The 19,812-nt window shown below is 36.4% G+C and overlaps 1 protein-coding gene across 8 annotated transcripts in view; it reads right to left on the bottom strand.

The window, feature by feature from the left end:
* Positions 1-19,812, bottom strand: part of ZNF782 (zinc finger protein 782) — a 69,560-nt gene that overhangs the window by 3,644 nt on the left and 46,104 nt on the right. For all 8 annotated transcript variants that reach the window (XR_007719903.1, XM_050761778.1, XM_050761779.1 and 5 more), the window contains 2 exons: positions 18,267-18,393; positions 3,493-3,594 (listed from right to left, as the gene is read on the bottom strand). Coding sequence is in view for 7 of the 8 variants with exons in the window: in XM_050761778.1 (XP_050617735.1) it covers positions 3,493-3,594; positions 18,267-18,393 (229 nt within the window). In the remaining variant the exon portion in view is untranslated. The remainder of the gene's footprint in view (positions 1-3,492; positions 3,595-18,266; positions 18,394-19,812) is intronic.

The raw sequence follows: 19,812 nt of genomic DNA, 5'->3' as shown, positions 1-19,812 counted from the left end.
TTTTTTTTTCTTTTTTTTGAGATGGAGTCTCACTGTCGCCCAGGTTGGAGTATAGTGGTGTGATCTTGGCTCACTGCAACTTCTGCCTCCTGGGTTCAAGTGGTTCTCCTGTCTCAGCCTCCTGAGCAGCTGGGATTACAGGCATATGCCTGTAATTTTTGTATTTTTAGTAGATATAAGGTTTTGCCATGCTGGCCAGGCTGGTCTCAAACTCTTGATCTCAGGTGATCCACCTGTCTCGGCCTCCCTAAGTGCTAGGATTACAGGCATGAGCCACTGCACCTGGTCAATAGTGAATCTTTTTAGATCATCAAATCTTAACTTTTGTCTCTTCAGTTTGCTCACTCTTTTCCCTAAAACCAGCCTTGTCTTTGTCCAATCCTTAATTCTGTTTTCAATCTACTATTTAACATTGCTAGTTTTTATCGACTGTGAGTACCTTAAGGATCATATTTTAACCTGGACTTAAAAACTTTACATGTATCCTTTATATTTATTTATCATAAATTTCTTGTGTATGTTTGACTGCTATTGCCCTACTGCTACCCACATTCCATGCAAAAATGTCAGCCCCAAGGCTTTAAATACACTGCCTTAGTGCCCTAAGAGATATTCAGGAAAAGAAGGTTTTACACTAACTGCAGGCTCATTACATGTTCTAGCTGTCACTGCAATAGCCCAAAGTCTTTTCTGCTCTAGTCTTGACAGTATATCACCAGTAAATAGTATATTGACAGTAACAGTCTTATATTCTTTCTCTGAGTCACTCTGCTTTTTAGCCTTAGACCTATGTAGATTCTAGATGCCCTTCAGGCAACGCAAAGCATTTCCCAAATTACATACACACAAAAGGCTTCTTGTGTCTTCCCACAAATGTAAGGAACATTTATTTACTATCTAAACATAGTTACTGTCTATATTATTCATTTTAACAAGGGATATATGGATAGTACTCATATATCTGACACTCATGATTTTTTAAGAAAGTTACCATCATTCAAATTAGGGAGTATTTTAAAACTTACCTCACGTGCACAGTTAAATGGCATTTTCTCTTTCTTAGTTGTACATAAAATAATAGTTCACTTTTTAATCAATAGCATTATTTTATGCAGCTTTGTTCTCCTTTACAAAATATAACCTTCATTCTGATATACTTTATACCTCTCTGTAATATAAATGAAGACAGTGACTCTTAAAAAGCAATGTGCCTCAAAATTACCTCCTCTTTCCTACACAAGTGCTCAGACCCAATGCTAACCTACACCTGATTATTCAAAAGTCTCAGAAATTTGACTTGGGTGTTTGCATTTAGGGATAATGTTTTTTGAATGAATCAATAAGAAACACCTCTCCCAAGTGGCTTTGAAGTTAATACACAATATTATTAAAAATACTTATGTGTTATATTGCATGGACTCAATATATAGAAGAGTAAAGCAGGGACCATTCTTTTTAGTGGATTATAATCCAGGTAGGAATGGAGCTCATTCAATAACTATGTGCTCTCTGGCACAGTGTTTCATTTTTTTTTTTTTTTTTTTTTTTTTTTTTTTAACACATCTATCAGGTAGATTGTGAGTTAACAAAAAGAAGAGATAAGGCATACACTAAAGGATTTCAAACTATACCACAGAAGTAGGAATTTAAATCAAAACTTTAAGTGAGTAATAGTGCTTTCCCCCTTTTTCTAATTGAGATTATCTATTTTATTCAGTTATTTTTATTGCAAGAACCACTTTTGGCTTTAAAATTTATACTAATATAGTTTTATTTTTATTACATCTTTTGCTTTGCTTAGTTTTCTTTGAAAACTTTCTCACTTTAAAAAACAACTATATAAGACTAATATAAGACTAAAAGTTTTTTCTAAGCACTGCTTTATCTATATCCCAAAGGTTCTAGTATGCATGTTTTTTACCTTTGAAATTTTCTGGATATTGGACAATTTTGATTTTCATTTACTCTTTGATTAAATATGTTTATATAGTCCTTATTGATTTTAAGACAGAGAGACTTTAATTCTTCTCACATTGTTTGCAATTTATAGTTTTACTGGACAATACTATCTTTACTTTGTGGAATTTATTGATGTTTGCACAAAATACTTTTATATTTTGTCAGTGTCCCATGGTCATTTTAAAATGGATTCATTCTTTGTTAAAAGAGTAGAGTTTTGAAAGCCACAGCAGATTCAGTTTTATAAAACATGTTATTTATAACTTCTAGAGCAGGAGTCAGTAAACTTTTTCTGAAAAGGCCAGAGAGTAAATGTTCTCCGCTGGGCTGATCATGTGGTCTCTGTTGCAGCTACTCATTTCTACCTTGCAGCATTAGCACATAAATGAACAGCTATGGCTGTGTTCTAGAAAAATCTTTCCTGACCGAAATAGGGAGCAGGTAGAATTTCCCCTGTGTCCTCATTTGCTGAGCACTAGTCTAGGATCTCAGTTGTGATCCTCTGGTTCCGGTATGAAATCAAAAAGGTAAATTAAAGGCTACGCTACCTATATGTTTCCGTATTTCCTCGGAACACTTGTGGTTTTTTGTTTTATGAAACCCGGTAATTTAGTACACAAATATTCAAAACTCTTAAATATATTTTAAAGTTGTCTACTTTTAACATATCCTTTCAAAACTGTCTACTTTAGCATTATCAAAATGCCCTTTCTTTTCTCTATTTTTTGACCTGAATTTAACTTTAGTGTTAGTTACTGAGTTCACAAAAAGAAGAGATAAATATAGGATAAAGTATTCCAAGATTATGCGATAGAAGTAGGAATTTAAAGCAAATAAAACCTGAATTATTGTACTTTATTGCCTTAGCAATTCCTAACTGTATTTTGAACTTCTCCAATTATTTTTTAAATATACTTCTTTAACAAAATCTAATAGAATTTTCTCCTAATAGGCGCATTTAATCCACTTACATTCGTTGATATGGTAAATATGTTTGTCTTAATCTATGTTATGCCAGGGATTTGCATAGGTTTTGTAGAGACAAGAGTTGATACAGCAGGCCTGAGACTGCTACTCTTAGAAAGACTTTCTTATTAGGTTTGCCCTTGGCTGGCATCTAGAAACAAGAGTCCCATAACTGCTGAGGAGCTCACTGTGCCAGCCCTGTACAAACAACATGATAGAGAACACCGGTTTCCCATCTCAAAGTCTGGATTTTTGGTGCATGCTAGACAGAGGGTGTCTACATGGTTAGCCCGCAATAAAAATCCTGGGCACCAATTCTGGGTAGACAACATTTACATGGGTTTTCGCAATTCCTTGCTTAGGGAACTGTGCTTGGGGAACTGTATGAACTCTCAGAAACTTACGGTTTGTTTCCTATGAACTTTGCCCCATGCACCTTTAATCTTTGCTGATTTCTCTTTGTATCTTTTCACTGTATATTTAACCATTATTATGACTATATGCTGAGTTGTGTGAGTCCTCCTAGTGAATCAGTGAACCTTCTGCTCATTGAATTCAGTAACTCACCTGGGGAGTTCCTGCTTAGAAATCCTTTCTCTTTCTCTAATAACCATGGATCTTCTCCTTGTTCCAATGTGAAGATCAGTTCTGGTTTTGTAAAGCAGTACCCTATAAATGGGAAATAATTTAGCATTTGCATTAGTTGTATAGGTTCTACTGTTTCTGAATGTGAAAAAGCTACAGTTTCAGAAGGGGCATATTCAGGGTGCTCACTGGACCTTCTTTGAGGAAGTAACCAAAAAAAACCATTTTCTTTCTTACTTTTTTTTTTAGCAACAGGGTCCCTTTGTCACTCAGGCTGAAGTGCAGTGGTGCGACCATGGCTCACTGCAGCCTCAAACTCCTGGGCTCAAGTAATCCTCCTGCTTCAGCCTCCTGAGTAGCTGGGACTACAGGTGTGCACCACCATACCCGGCTAATTTTTAAAAGTTTTTTTGTAAAGACAGAGTCTTACTATGTTACCTAGGCTAGTCTCAAACTCCTGGCCCCAAGCAATTATCTCACCCTGGCCTCCCAAAGTACAGCGGCGTGAGCCACCACACCTGGCCAGAAAACATTCTCTTATTCTCATAAATGGTCAATCTCCTTGAACCCCTAAACTGCACACCTAAATAACATACAATTCTAAAATGGCCAATGTCTTGGGTGTCAAGGAAGATATTTCATGAGGACTTCCATATCTGGCTGTAACAGGGTAAAAGAAACTGACTTGCTGCTCCATAACAGACAACTAAAAAACCAAACAAAATATAAAAAATGGTAATTAGGTTTTAGCCAAGAGGCAGTGCAGACAGTGATCCTTGAAAGTAGAGAAACAATGAGGTGAGCCCTATGATTATCACAGGCTACTTGTGAGAGAGTTGCCAACCCAGAGCAGAAAAAGAGAACACCAAAGCAGAGGCTGGCAGACTTGGTAAGCTGATGTGACAAAATTGGATGTTTAAGGAATCCCTGGCAACTAGAATTTGTGGGAGTAAATGCCAGTGAAGAAAGAGCTATACTGATATAAAATGCTGGAGATCTGCAGAAGGGTCTCCTGAGTACTGACTTGTACAAGCATATAAGAAAATCACTCAAGGTTAGGAAAAAACCAGTGAAAAAGAATAGGCTGAAAAATCACTACAGCGGACACAAAGGTAGGAATGATCATTCATACCTAGTAATTTTTTATTGGGTGCTAGATATTGTGAATTTTACATTGTGAGTTGCTAGATTTTGTTGATGATAGACAACGATCATCACCAACTAGGGTAGAAAAACCTCCTAATTAATGACCAACAGGGTAGAATAACCAGAAGGGTACTGCTTTAGAAGAGGGACCAAATTAATTCTAGACTAAAGTGAGCTCTGAATCCAACACAACAAAGCTTAAAGTGTATCTTGAAATGATCGAACTAATTCCAAGTAACTTAACTACATCCCAGAAAAGGCTCAGAAATACGTAAAAGAATACAACAAAATCTAGCAACTCACAATGTAAAATTCACAATATCTAGCACCCAATAAAAAATTACTAGGTATACAAGACTCTTATCAAGGAAAGAAATCAATCAGTAACAACCAAACAAGAAATGGCCCATATGGCCAGGCACAGTGACATCTGTAATCCCAGTTATTTGGGAGGGCGGGGCAGGAGGATTGCCTGAAGCTGGGAGTTCAAGACCAGCCTGGGCAACACATAGAGAGACTGGAAAATAATAAACAGAGTTATCTGTGATCTGTGGTTAAATAAATTTGTAGTCTAACATATATGTAATCAGCATTCCAGAAGATAAAAAGGAAAGGGAGAGAAAATTTTGAAGCAACAGTGGCCAAAATTTGCCAATTTTAATGACCTATATAAACCTGCAGATCCAAGAAGCTAAATAAATGCCAAGAGGAAACATAAAATCACACCCATATACATTATAATCAAATTGCTAAAACCTGCTGAAAAAAAGTAAATTTTATGCAGACAGAAAAAGACATAATATGTGCAGAAGAACAAAGAAAATTAAAGCTGACTTCTTGTTAGAAATTTTACAGTCTGGAAGACAATGAAGTGACACTCTTAAAGTACTGAAAGAAAAAAAATCAACCTAAAATTCTATACTTAGCAAAGATGTTTCAGCCAAAAAAAAAAAAACTGAAACAATTTATCAGCAACTGATGTGTATTACAAGAAATGTTAAATTTTCCTGACAGAAGAAAAACGGTACTATGAAAATTTTTGATTTATATAAAAAAATTTATAGAGATAAAGAGCACCATAAACTGGAAAAAAGAGGATGAAAATAAAATATACTTTTCTCATTCTTGGAATTTTCTTTAAATAGAATATTATCTTTCTTTTTTTTTTTTTTTTTTTGAGACGGAGTCTCGCGCTGTCACCCAGGCTGGAGTGCAGTGGCCGGATCTCAGCTCACTGCAAGCTCCGCCTCCCAGGTTCACGCCATTCTCCTGCCTCAGCCTCCCCAGTAGCTGGGACTACAGGCATCCGCCACCTCGCCCGGCTAGTTTTTTGTATTTTTTTTTTTAGTAGAGACGGGGTTTCACCATGTTAACCAGGATGGTCTCGATCTCCTGACCTCGTGATCCGCCCGTCTCGGCCCCCCAAAGTGCTGGGATTACAGGCTTGAGCCACCGCACCCGGCCGAATATTATCTTTCAAGTTATCTTTTTAGACAATATTATTTATTATGGGTTTCATAATATATAAACAGCATACATAAAGAGAAATTCTGCATAATGATAAAGGGAATAATTAATCAAGAGGATATAGCAATCACAAATGTTTTTCCATCTTATAACACTACTTCAAAATACATAAAGCAAATCCTGATGAAACTGGAAGAATAACCAAATCCACAATTGTAGCTGCACAGTAAAACTCCTTTCTCAATAATTTATAGAAGTAGATTACAAATAAATAAGAAGGAGTACAGAAGACTTCAAGAATATTATCAACCAACATGACCTCCATTTATAGAACACCGATCCAAAAGGAAAACACATATTTTCAAATACATATGAAACATTTAACCAGGATAAATCATATCATGGGCCCTGAAATGAGTTTAAATAAACTTTAAAAGGATTTAAAAAAATCTTGCTCTCCAAATAGGAATTAAGTGAGAAAACAGTAATAGTAAAAAAAAATTTTCAAAGAGTCAAAAATTTAAAATAAAAAAGCCATGTTCTATTAGAAATATGGAGTAGAGGTATTTCCTCCTATCTTTTCTGGTAAGTATAGCTAAAAACTATGGATATTATATATTTAAAAACATAAGATGCTGAAAGGTGGAGAGAAGACAGCAGATTGTTCAGGGACCTCAGGACTTAAGGAATGACAATGATATATTCCCAATTAGAAGCTGGAGAAGCTGGCAACAAGCAACATGAATGTGGAGACAGAAAAAACAAAACAAAACAAAACATAAAACCCAAAACTTGTACTCTCAAACCAGAGGTTCAGGAAAGAGGCAGCCTAGCAAGACTGAAAACTTTTAGACAACGACTGTTCTTATTTCAGCCAAACACAAAATAAAAAATACATTCTCCACCTCTACTGCTGCCATGAAAGGCCACGTGGGGAACTCAAATGTCTGTGCTCACCAGGCTGGAGGAAGGCTCCCTTACCGCTCCACCAGGGACATGTCAGAGAGGGCTGACTGGGGGCTGAGACATGTCTCCAAGCCAGGCAGTGACAAGGTCCCCTGCCCCCCAGTGTCAGTCGAAGCCCCATGGGGAGCAGTAATGAGGCACTCCGGATCCTCCCATGCAGGGTATTATCAGTGAAGGCAAAATGGGGATCCTGAACTGCCACTACCATTCAGCAGTAATGACAACCCCTCCTCCAGGTGCCGACAGAGGCTGAACAGGAAACCTGGACTTTCAGCCCACCTTTCAATAATGAGGCAGCACCCCCCACCTCCCCTGCCACAGTGGTGTCAGAGAATGCCTGCTACATGAGAAGATTTAATTAAATAAGACATAGATCTTATAATTTCCAAATAGGTTCAATCTAAAATCACTTGTCATACTAAGATCTAAGACAACTTCAACTTGATTAAGCAAAGACAATCAATAGATGCCAACACTGAGATGGCACATAAGTTAAAAATATCTGATAAAGTCTTTAAATAAGCCACCACATAAATGTTTAAATAAATAGTAAGAAATATGAAGCAAAAATAGAAAGTCTCAGCAAAGAAAGAGAAGATCTATGAAGTAGATATTTTAGAGTTAAAAAATACTCAGTGGATGGGTTCAACAGCAGAATAAAGACGACAGAGGAAAGAATCCATGAATTTTAATATAGAAGAGTAGAAATTACCCAATCTGAACAATAGACAGCAAACAGACTAAAGCCACAGGGACCTGTAAGACTATAACGTAATATCTAACAATTGTGTCACACAAGTTTCAGGAGGGGAGAAGAGGGCGGGGCTGAAAAGCATTAGAAGAAATGATAGCTTACCAACTTAGTGACTACCATGAGTTAAGGGATTGTAAAAGGAGTTGGGCTGACTTTATATAAAGGGGTAGGACAAAGCTCTTTGTGGTGACTGAATAGTTCTGCTGACTTGACTGTAGTGGTGGTTATACCAATCTATACATGTGATAAATAACACAGAACTATACACCTGTTGTGCCAATGTCAACTTCCTGATACTGACATTGTACTACAGTTGCATAAGATGTAATCTCTTGGAATATTGAAGCATTTAGGATTTAAAAACTGCTGTCTTAGGCCAAGTGCGGTGGCTCATGCTTGTAATCCCAGCACTTTGGGAGGCTGAGACGGGTGGATCCGAGGTCAGGAGATTGAGACCATCCTGGCTAACACGGTGAAACCCCGTCTCTACTAAAAATACAAAAAAAAAAAAAAAAAAAAAAAAAAGAAAAGAAAAGAAAAGAAGGCCAGGCGCGGTGGCTCAAGCCTGTAATCCCAGCACTTTGGGAGGCCGAGACGGGCGGATCACGAGGTCGGGAGATTGAGACCATCCTGGCTAACACGGTGAAACCCCGTCTCTACTAAAAAATACAAAAAACTAGCCGGGCGAAGTGGCGGGCACCTGTAGTCCCAGCTACTTGGGAGGCTGAGGCAGGAGAATGGCGTGAACCCGGGAGGCGGAGCTTGCAGTGAGCTGAGATCCGGCCACTGCACTCCAGCCTGGGCGACAGAGCATGACTCCGTCTCAAAAAAAAAAAAAAAAAAAAAAAAAAAAGAAAAGAAAAGAAAAGAAAAGAAAATTAGCCAGGTGTGGTAGCGAGTACCCGTAATCCCAGCTACTTGGGGGGCTGAGTCAGGAGAATGGCGTGAACCCAGGAGGCAGAGTTTGCAGTGAGCTGAGATCGTGCCACTGCACTCCAGCCTGGGCGACAGAACAAGACTCTGTCTCAAAAAAAAAAAAAAAAAAAAAAAAAAGAAAAAAAATTGCTGTCTTCTTGGCAGACTGACATGTAACATCACTCTGTATCAACAATTTTCTGTGCTCTGAAGTCTCCTTTATCTGATATGAACATAGCCAATCCTGCTTTTTTATGGTTAATGCTCCATGGTCCACCTTCTTCTATTCTTTTACTTTCAATCTACCTATTATTTTTGAAGTGAATTTCTTGTAGATGGCATATATTTAGGTGAATTTTAAAAACCAACTCTTTCAATCTGTCTTTTAATTAGTGTATTTAGACCATTTAATGTAATTATTGATATGCTAGGGCTTTAATCTGCCATTTTATTTGTTTTCTGTTTCTTCCCTTGAATTTTTATTCATTTTTTCCTGATCTCCTCTCCTGAACATTTTTTTTTTTTTAGAATTCAATTTTTTACTTATCTATGTTTCTAAAATATTTTTGAGTATACTACGTAAGTTGTTTTTTAGTGGTTACTCTATATGTTAAATTATATACATATTACTTATCACAGTCCACTGTGACAGAGGAAATTAAATATTTCCTCTGTATACACTGAGAACCACATCAGAGAATGTTACATTTTTCCCTTCAACCATCAAACGAAATTAGAAAACCCAAGAGGGAAGGCAAGTATATTGTATCTCCCAGCATTTTTAGTCTTTCCATTGTTCTTTCTTCCTTCCTAATGCTTGAAAGCTTCCTTTTATGATTTCTTTTCTGTTCCAAGAACTTCCTTCCTTCCATTCTTTCGGGGTAGGTATGCTGGCAATAAACTCTTAGTTTCCCTTCATCTGAGAATGTCTCAATTTTCCCTTCATTTCCAAGAGATACTTACACTGGATATAGAGTTGTGTTAACAATTCTTTTCTTTCAGCACTTGAAACATATGTTCTCTGTGGTTTCTAATAAGAAATCCACTGGCATTCCAATTCTTTTACCCCAAAAGCAATATATTGTTTCCCTTTTGTTGCTTGTCAGATTTTTTCTTTATCTTTAGTTGTCAGAAGTTTCATAATTATGCTTCTTAGCATGAATTCCTTTGGGTTTATCCTGTATAGAATTTACTCAGCTTGTTGAATCTCTAGGTTTATGACCTTTGCCACACTTGGGAAAATTTTAGCCATTATTTCTTTGAATTATTTTTAGCCTTTTCTTATGGGATTCAAATTACACAAACATTAGAGATTTTCTTTCAGTTTCTGGGGCTCTGTTCATTTTTATTCAGTCTAGTTTTTTCTTTGTAAAGAGTGACTCATTTCTATCGTTCTGTCATAAAGTTCAGCAATTCTTTTCTCTGTCTACTCTGCAGCTGTGCATATGTAATTACTTTTTTAAAAAGTTTTACTTTAGAATAACTTAGATTTACAGAAAAGTTAAAAGGATGGAAAGAATTCTTGTATACCTTGCTCCAAACTTCCTTCACTGTTACCGCCTGAAATTACCACAGCAGTTGTCTCACGTAATATCAGAAATTCCAATGGCAGTTTTTTCATAACATAACATTATGAAATAAAGTCTACACTTTATTCAGAGCTCCTTTTTACCTAATGTCTTTTTCCTGTTTTACAGCTTCATCCAAGATTCTACATTACATTTAGTCACCCTGTTTCCTTAGGCTCCTGTAAACTAAGTGTTTTGAGGTATTTTGGATCACCTTGACAGTTTAAAGGACATTGTAGAATGTTCTTCAGTTTTGGTTTTTCTGATGTTTTCTTCATAACTGAAGTGGGGTTATGTATTCCTGGGAGAAAGACCACAGAGGTAAAGTGTCTACCATTCTCATCACATCTCATCAAGGGAATAGGCCATCAACAGACTTATCACTGATGATAACTTTGATCACCAGTGGAGGTAATAGATGCCAGGGTTTTCCATTATAGTTATTCCTTTTCTCCAGTATGCATATTATACTTTTTAGAAGACTGTCACAGGCACAGCTCACTACAGCAGTGGAGAATTATGCTCCACTTCCTCGAAGAGGAGTAACTACACAAATTATTAGGAATTCTTCTATTTGGGAGATTTTCTATTCTCTCTTATTTATTCAATTATTTGTATCAATATGGACTCATGAGTTTTTCATACTTTGGGTTATAAACCAATACTATGTTGTTTATTTTATTGCTCAAACTGTTGCAATTTTGGCTACTGGGAGATCTTTCAGTTGGCTCCCCTGTTCTTTGACGTATCCCCTGCTATGGTTTGGGTATGGTTTGTCCCCATCAAAACACATGTTAAAATTTGATCCTTAATGCAGTGTTGGGAGGTGGGGCTTAGTGGGAAGTGTTTTGGTCATGGGGCTGGATACCTCATGATAAGATTAATGCCCTCTGACATGGTTTGGCTGTGTCCCCACCCAAATCTCATCTTGAATTGTAGCTCCCATAATCCCCATGTGTCATGGGAGGGACCAGGAAGAGACAATTGAGTCATAGGGACGGTTTCCCCCATCATATTCTCGTGATAGGGAGTTAGTTCTCACGCGAGTTGACCGTTTTATAATGGGCTTCCCCCTTCACTGGGCACTCATTCTCTCTCCTGCTGCCCTGTGAAGAGGTACCTTCCACCATAATTGCAAGTTTCCTGAGGCCTCCCCAACCATGTGGAACTGTGAGTCAATTAAACCTCTTTCCTTTATAATTACCCAATCTCAGGTGTTTCTTCACAGCAGCATGAGAACGGACTAATACACCATCCCATGGGGAAAATTACCCAATCTCAGGTGTTTCTTCACAGCAGCATGAGAATGGACTAATACACCATCCCATGGGAGTGAGTTCTTGCTCTCACAGGAATGGATTAGTTCCTGTGACAGTGAGTTGTTTAGAGAGACTGGCTTCCTCAGTTTCACACTCTTGCTTCCATGCAATTTCTTTGCACATGCTTGCTCCCCTTCCACTTTCTGCCATGAGTTGAAGCAGCATGACGTCCTCACCAGATGAAGCTGTCTAATTTGGGACTTCCCAGCCACCAGAACTGTGAGCTAAATAAATGTTTTTTTCTTTTGAAATCATCCAGTCTCCCGTGTTGTGTTACGGCAACACAAAACAGACTAAGACAGAAAACTGGTACTGAGGAGTGGGTTGTTGCTTTACAAACACCTGAAAATGCAGAAGTAGCTTTGGAACTGGGTAATGGGTAGTGGCTGGAAAAATTTGGAGGGGCAGGCCAGAAAATGTCTATACTGCCATGAATGGAGCATTAAGGGTGATTCTACCTTAAGGGTGGCTCAAATGAAGACAGGAAAACAAAGGAAAGTTTCAAACTTCTTACAAATTGGTTAAATGGTTGTGAAGAAAATGCTGATAGAAATATAAACAGTAGAGACCATTCTACTAAGACCTCAGATGGAAATGAGGAAGCATGTATTACGAGCTGGAAGAAAGGCCATCCTTTTTACACAGTACCAAAGAAGGTGGCTGCATTGTATCCATGCCTCAAGGCTTTATGGAAGGCAAAACTTAAAGAGTGGTGAACTAATATAACTGGTGGAAGAACTTTCTAGGCAGCAAAGTGCTGGAGAAGCTGCATGGTTACTTTTAACAGCTTATGCTGGAGTTATAGTAGCAAAGGGATAATGTAAAGATGGAATTTATAATTAAAAAGGAAGCAAAGTGGAAGGAGTACTGATACTCTAGGACCAGGGTGGAAGTCAGTTTTTGGTGATAGGAAAGAGTTGCAGGTTTTTTCCATAGTGGTTAGTTAGAGTAGGGCAGTTGTCTAAAATTTTCTCTTTCTGGGTGGTTGCATTCCTGTTCTTTTGTCTAGAGGAAGCAGACTTTACTTGGGACTTTTTTTTTTGTCTGTGCCAATTGGTGTTTCAGGCTGATGCATTACACAAAAATAAAACTGAGAGGTGTCATTTCTTGGGTTCCAATGTCCCTAGCCTGTCTGTGTCCTTCTCTCACTGTTCAAGTCTTCTTATGTTTTTGCATATAATGCCTCGCAGTTTTAGCTGTACTTAAGGAGAGGAACAGGAGGAAGTATCTCTAATCAATCTTATTTGGAACCATCAGTCTCTAAGACGTTCATATTTAAGAACTGCCTTTTAAATTTACTGTAATCTTTCAATATGAAAAACACGTATGTAGTTCAAAAATCCAAACTGTATAAAAAGGTATATTAAAAGTCCCACTTCCATTCCTGTTCCAATCACTCACCTCCCACCTGCTGTATTTTATTACTTTCTGATTTTTCTCCCAGTGTTTCATTTTTGCAAGTATCAACAATCACATATATTCCTCTCTCTTCTTTTCTTACTCAAAGATGGCTTTCTACGGACACCATTCTACTGCTTTCTTTTGACTTAATATTTACGGAATATCACTCCTTATTTGCATATAGGCTCTCGCCCATTGTATGGTTGCATAGTCTTCATTTGTGTGTAGAAGTAACATACTTTTAGCCAATTAGTCAATGACGTACATTTGGGTTGTTGATAGTCTATTGCTATTACAAACAATGCTGCAATGAATAACCTTGTGTATGTATCATTTTGTGTTTATGCAGGTATTGTTGCTGAGTATTGTATATGTTGCTGAGTAAAAACTAACGCACCTGTAATTTTTTTAGTGCCAAAAAATTACATTTCTTAGCAGATATGGTTGATTACTATTTTAGTTAAAACCCTCAATGATTACTTATTGCTTAAAAACCAGAATATAGCCTCAATAATTTATATTCACTTGGTCCACTTTCACATCTGTACCATATTCCTTCTTGCTTTCTTTGTTGCAGGTGTACTGGTTCTTTTTCAGGACTCTGTACTCACTATCTTCTCTTCTACCAGGGGTCTTTGTGCTTGTACTTTTATCTGCTTGGAATGTTTATATTTCCTTATTTAGCTTATTCCTAGACTTCCTTAGAGCTATTCTCAAGCACTGCTTATCTTTTTCTTTGAATTTGAAAAGTTTCTTTAAAAAAGTAAAAAGAGTTCAGTGAACCCTTCCCCTCATAGATCCTTTACCCAGCTTCAAAAAATATCCAATTTTTTTAATAGAAAGGTTTTCTTGGCCTCAGAAACTCTTCAAATCACCCTATGAAAATTAAGGCTGTGCTATTAAGTAACTTGAGAACTGCACTGGTGTCTATCAAAGAGTGGATATTAAGTAAACAGTTGTTAAGTTTTAATTGCATTTCTTTGGTCTCATACTGTATGATTGAGTGTTCAATCAAAGAAGAAGAAATATGTCTTCTAGACATAAATAAGAGACATGTCTTAGTAACCCAATATGCAATTTGTGTGATGCAGCTAAAGCAATGCTGAGTTTTTATGGCACTAAATGTGTACATCAGAAAAGAGGAAAAGTCTCAAATTAATAGTCCATGATCTCACATTAAAAAACTAGACAAACAGTACAATAATCCTAACAGAAGCAAAAGTAAAAAGTAGAAATCAATTAAATTAAAACCAAAAAAACAAAAGAGAAAAATCAATGAGAGAAAAAGCTGGTTGACTGAAAAGAGCAGTAACATTGTAAAACCTCTAGGAAGAGTGAATAAAAAAATAAAATAGAGAGTAAGAAGACAGAAATGACCAATATAAAGAATAAAACAGGTCTATAAATACAGATCCTAAAGACATCAAAATGATAATAATGGAATGATCTGAACATTTTTGCACATATAAACGTGACAACTTATATAAAATGGACTAATTGTTAGAAAAGCAAAAATACCACAATTCACCTAATAGAATTAATTTGAATATCCATATATACGACTTAAAGAAATTGATTTGTAAAACTCCCCAAAAAGAAGTCCCTAGGCCCAGATGGTTTCACTAGATAACTCTACCAAACATTTAATGAAGAATAAATACCACTTCTATACAACCTCTTCCAGAAAATTGGAAGGAACACTTTCCAACTAATTTTACGAGGCCAGACTTATGCTGATATGAAAACCAGACAAAGGTAGTACAAAACTACGGACCAGTTTCTCTCATAAATGCAAAACTACTTAACAAAAATTTCAAATAGACTCAAACGATAAATAAAAAGAATTATATGACATTACCAAGTAAGGTTTATTCCAAGTATGTAAGGCTGGTTCAATATTTGAAAACTAGTCAACAAAGTCTACTATATTAATGGAGTAATGAAGAAAAATCATGTAATCACAGCAGTATATACATAAAAAATATTCGACAAGATTCAATATCCATTCATAGTCAATATTCTCAGAAAACTAGGAATACAGTAGACGTTCCACCATTTGATGAAGAATATCCACAAAGGACCTGCTAGGATCATTTGGTGAAAGAGATGTTTTCCCCTGAAGGCTGGGAACAAGGCAAGGATGACCACTCTCACCACTCTTACTCTACACAGTACTAGAAGTCCTAGCCAGTGTAATATGGCAAGAAAAGGAAATAACAGGCATACAGATTAGAAAGGAAGATAGTAAAATGACCCTATACATAGATCACATGATAGCTTATGTTAAAAAATCAGAAGGAATCTACAAAAAGCCTTCCTAGAAAGTTCAGCAAGATCTCAGCATAAAAGAACAAACATACAAAAATCAATTACATTTCTATAAACTAGCAACCTTTGCATGCAAACAGAAATTTAAAACACAATGCCATTAACAATTATCCAACCAAATGAAATACTGAGGTATACATATAACATGTACAGGACTTTTACATTGAAAACTACAAAACACTGAAGCAAGAAATCAAGATCTAAGTAAATGGAGAAATATCTTGTGCTTATGGATTATAAGACTTAAAATAAGACTCAAAGCAGTGAAGATGTTAACTGTCACAAAATTGAAAATTTATAGCTTTAATTCCTGTCACTCAGTAAGATTTTAACATAATGAAATTATTACAATATGTATATGCAAAGGCAAAGTAACTAGAATAGCTAAAACAATATTGAAAAAGAAATATAATGTGGGAATATAATAGTCTCATACAAGTACAGTCAACTGATTTTTGACACAGGTGAAAAAGCTAGGAAGGGTAATGGTGCTGCATGGAGCAAATGGATATCCATAGGCAAAAAAAAAAAAAAAAAAAAAATTATCTCAACTTACACTTCATGCCCTACACAATAATTAACTCAAAATGCACTATCATTAAAATGTAAAATATACTACACAATTTTTAAAAATAGGAGGAAATCTTTGGTCCAAAGACTTAGTGAAGAGTTCTTAGATACAAAATTTTTACAAAACTGATAAACTGGACTTCACCAAAATTAAAAACTTATGCTCTTCAAAACATCCCATGAAGACGACGAAAAGACAAGTTACAGATTGGTACAAAAATGTGCAAACCACACATCTGATAAAGAACTCATATCTAGACTATCTAATTTCTCAAAAGTCAATGGTAAAACATACAAACTTCCAATTAAAAAATGGACAAAAGCCATGAACAGACATTTTACTAAGGATACACAGATGGCATGTGAACACATGAAAAGATATTGATTACCAGTAGCCATTAGGAAAATGCAAATTAGGATCACTATGAGATATCACTATACACCTATTCAACCACTAATATATAAAATAGCAACAATGCCAAGAACTAGAAAGGATAGGGAATAACTGGATCCCTCATACATTGCTGGTAGAAATGCAAAATAGTACAGCAACTCTGGGAAATAGTTTGGCACTTTCTTAAAGAATAAAACATAACTTACCATACAATCCAACAATCACACTCTTTGGTACTTATCCCGGAAAAACTTATGTTCACAAAAAATCTGAACATGAATGTTCACATCAACTTTGTAATAGCCCCAAACTGGAAACAAACAAAATGTCCTTGAATACGTGAATGGCTAAACAATGACATTCATATAGTGAAATACTACACAGCAATAAAAGGAATGAACTATGGATACGCAACAACTTGGATCTCAAGAGCATTTTGCTGAGTGAAAAAGGCAATCTCAACACATCAAATACTGTATGATTCCATTTATATAACAGTCTCAAAATGACAAAATTATACAGCTAGCAGATTAGCAGTTAGCAGAGATTAGGGACAATGTGAGAGACAGCATGGGTGTGACTATGAATGAGTAGCACCAAAGAGATCTTTGCGCTGATAGAACAGTTCTGTATTGCAACTGTGGTGGTTACACCAATGTCCACATGTGATAAAATGGCACACAGCTATTCACACACATTGTGCCAGTGTCTACTTCCTGGTGTTGATACTGTAGTACAGTTATATAACATGTAACCTTTGGGGGAAATGAAGGTGAGGACACAGTTTTTGCTAATTCCCATAAATCTATAATTATTTCAATATAAAAAAAGGTTTCTTAAAATATATGCAAAAAATTAAAAACTGAAAACATTTTCTCTTTAAAAAGAGAAGCGAGAGATAGCAAGAAAAAGTCTGTAAAACATATATCTAATAAAGGTCTGAACTTCTTCGACTAAACAAACAAAAATACTAAAAACTAAATGAAACAAAAATGAGCTAAAGATTTGACTGGTCACTTAAAGAAGATTTATGAATAGCTGAAAAGCATATAAAAAGAGGTTCAATGTTGTTAGTCATCAGGAAAATGCAAATTAAAACCCAACTAGAATTGTTAAAAACAGTAAAATTTTCCAAATAATGGTAACCAAAGAGTAATGAGAACTCACAGACATTGTTCATGAAAATGAAAAACTGTGGAGCCAGTTTGAAAACATTTGGCAGTTTCTTATAAAGTTATAGACAGATAAACTTATCAGAAGACCTGGCAAGCCCACTCCTAGGTACTTACACAAGAGAAATGAAAACATGTTGACACAAAGACTTGTATGTGAAAGTTCACAGCAGCTTTATTCATAAAAGCACCAACTGGGAAAAAATTCCGTATGCTGACCAACTGATAAAGGATAACAAATTGCAGTATATGCCCACAAAGGGACACTACTTAGGATAAAATAATAAACCACTTATACACACATGTGCATGAGTTTCAAAAGCATTATGCTAAAGAAAACCAGACAAAAGGGAGTATATAATTTATGATTCCATTTATATGAAATTGGAGAAAAGGCAAAATTATTACAATCGAAAGCAGACAAATAGTTGCCAGGGGTTGTGGGAGAAGGGATGGAGGGAGGGGACTCACTGCAAAGGGCTACAAAGAATCTTTTGGGGGTGATAAAAAGATTCCAAACCATGATTTGGATTGTGGTAATCAACTGTATACATTTTTTAAAACTCATTGATTTGTACACTGAAAGGTGCTGAATTTTATTTTCTGTTAAATACACCTCAATAAAAGTAACTAATATAAAAAAGGAAAACCAGAATTGCACTGTAGAGGGAGTCACACGGTACCGTACGGAGAGAGAGAAAGAGAGGAGAAACAGAACTGCCCTCTGGAGGGAACCTCATGGTAAGCTGTGCTCACCCACTGAGACGAGGTGGCTGTAGTTCTCCAGCATCACATCTCTGTACAGGGTCCTCTCAACAGGGCCCATGTGCTGCCACTCCTCCTGGGTAAATTCCACAGTCACGTCCTTGAATGACACTGATGCCTGTAACAGTGCATTTCTGATTAATCTGAGTGTTCAGAATCAGGGAAAGGAAAATGTTTTCAGAAACTAACTCATTATGTTTACTGTTGAGAATTTAAAACAAAATGCTACAAGGGATTATTATTATGACCCTAATTCTGCCTTATTCTTTTGAAATGCATAATTAGCACAAATATTTGTTCTCATTTGTATTTATTTTAAAATTATACACATACATTTTTATTTAATATATTGAGGAAGCTTAGTGCCCTTTTAGGTAAAATTATTATAAATATGATTCCTGCATACGTTTCCCATGGTGCAATCTTGGCTGACTGCAACCTCCACATTCCTAGGTTCAAGCAATTCCCCTGCCTCAGCCTCCCAAGTAGCTGGGACTACTGGTGTATGCCACCACACTGAGCTAGTTTTTTGTATTTCAGTAGAGATGGGCTTTCACCATGTTGGTCAGGATGGTCTCGATCTCCTGACCTCATGATCCGCCTGCCTCAGCCTCCCAAAGTGCTGGGATTACAGGTGTGGGCCACAGCGACCAGCCGGGAAGTGAATCTTCACAGGAATGAAAATCTGTTCATTATTATCTCATGCAGCTACACACAGAGATGTGGCATGATACATAACACAAAAAAGCTCAAAAAGCTAAGAAAAAATAATTAAAAGAAATGAACAAAGTCTCCAAGAAATATGAAATTATATAAAATGGCCAAACCTAAGAATAACTGATATTTTTGAGGGAGAAGAGAAAAAAGTCTAGAAAAATTATTTGAGGAAATAACTGAGGAAAACTTCACTGACCTGGCTAGATATTTACATATCCCAATGTAAGAAGGTCAAAGAACTTGGAAAATTCACGGCAAAAAGATCTTCACCAAAGCATATAGTCATCAGGCTGTCTAAAGCCAATATGAAGGAAAGAATCCTAAGAGCACTAAAATAAAACCATCAGGTAACCTATAAAGGAAAATTTATCAGACTAACAGCAGACCTCTAAGCAGAAACCTTATAAGCAAGAAGGGATTGGGGGTCCTATCTTCAACCTCTTTAAACAGAGTACCTGTCAGCCAAGAATTCTGTATCCAGCAAAACTAAGTTCCATAAATAAAGGAGAAATAAAGTCATTTCAGACAAACACATGCTGAGGGAATTTGTCGTTACCAAACCAGCACCATGAGAAATGCTAAAAACCTAGAGGAAGTGAATAAATTCCTGGAAACATACAACACTCTGAAATTAAATCAGGAAGAAATTGAAACCCTGAATAGACAACAAGTAGAGAGATTGAATCAGTAATTAAAAAATTTGAAAATTGCCAACAACAACAAAAAGCCTGGGACCAGAAGGATTCACAGTTGAATTCTACCAGATATTCAAAGAACTGATCCCAATCCTGCAGAAACTATTCCAAAAGACTGCAAAAGA

This window comes from Macaca thibetana, chromosome 15 (assembly GCF_024542745.1).
Source record: "Macaca thibetana thibetana isolate TM-01 chromosome 15, ASM2454274v1, whole genome shotgun sequence".
Classification (NCBI taxonomy): domain Eukaryota; kingdom Metazoa; phylum Chordata; class Mammalia; order Primates; family Cercopithecidae; genus Macaca; species Macaca thibetana.
The sequence above is the reverse complement of the archived record's forward strand: the minus strand, read 5'-3'. Positions and strand labels throughout refer to the sequence as shown.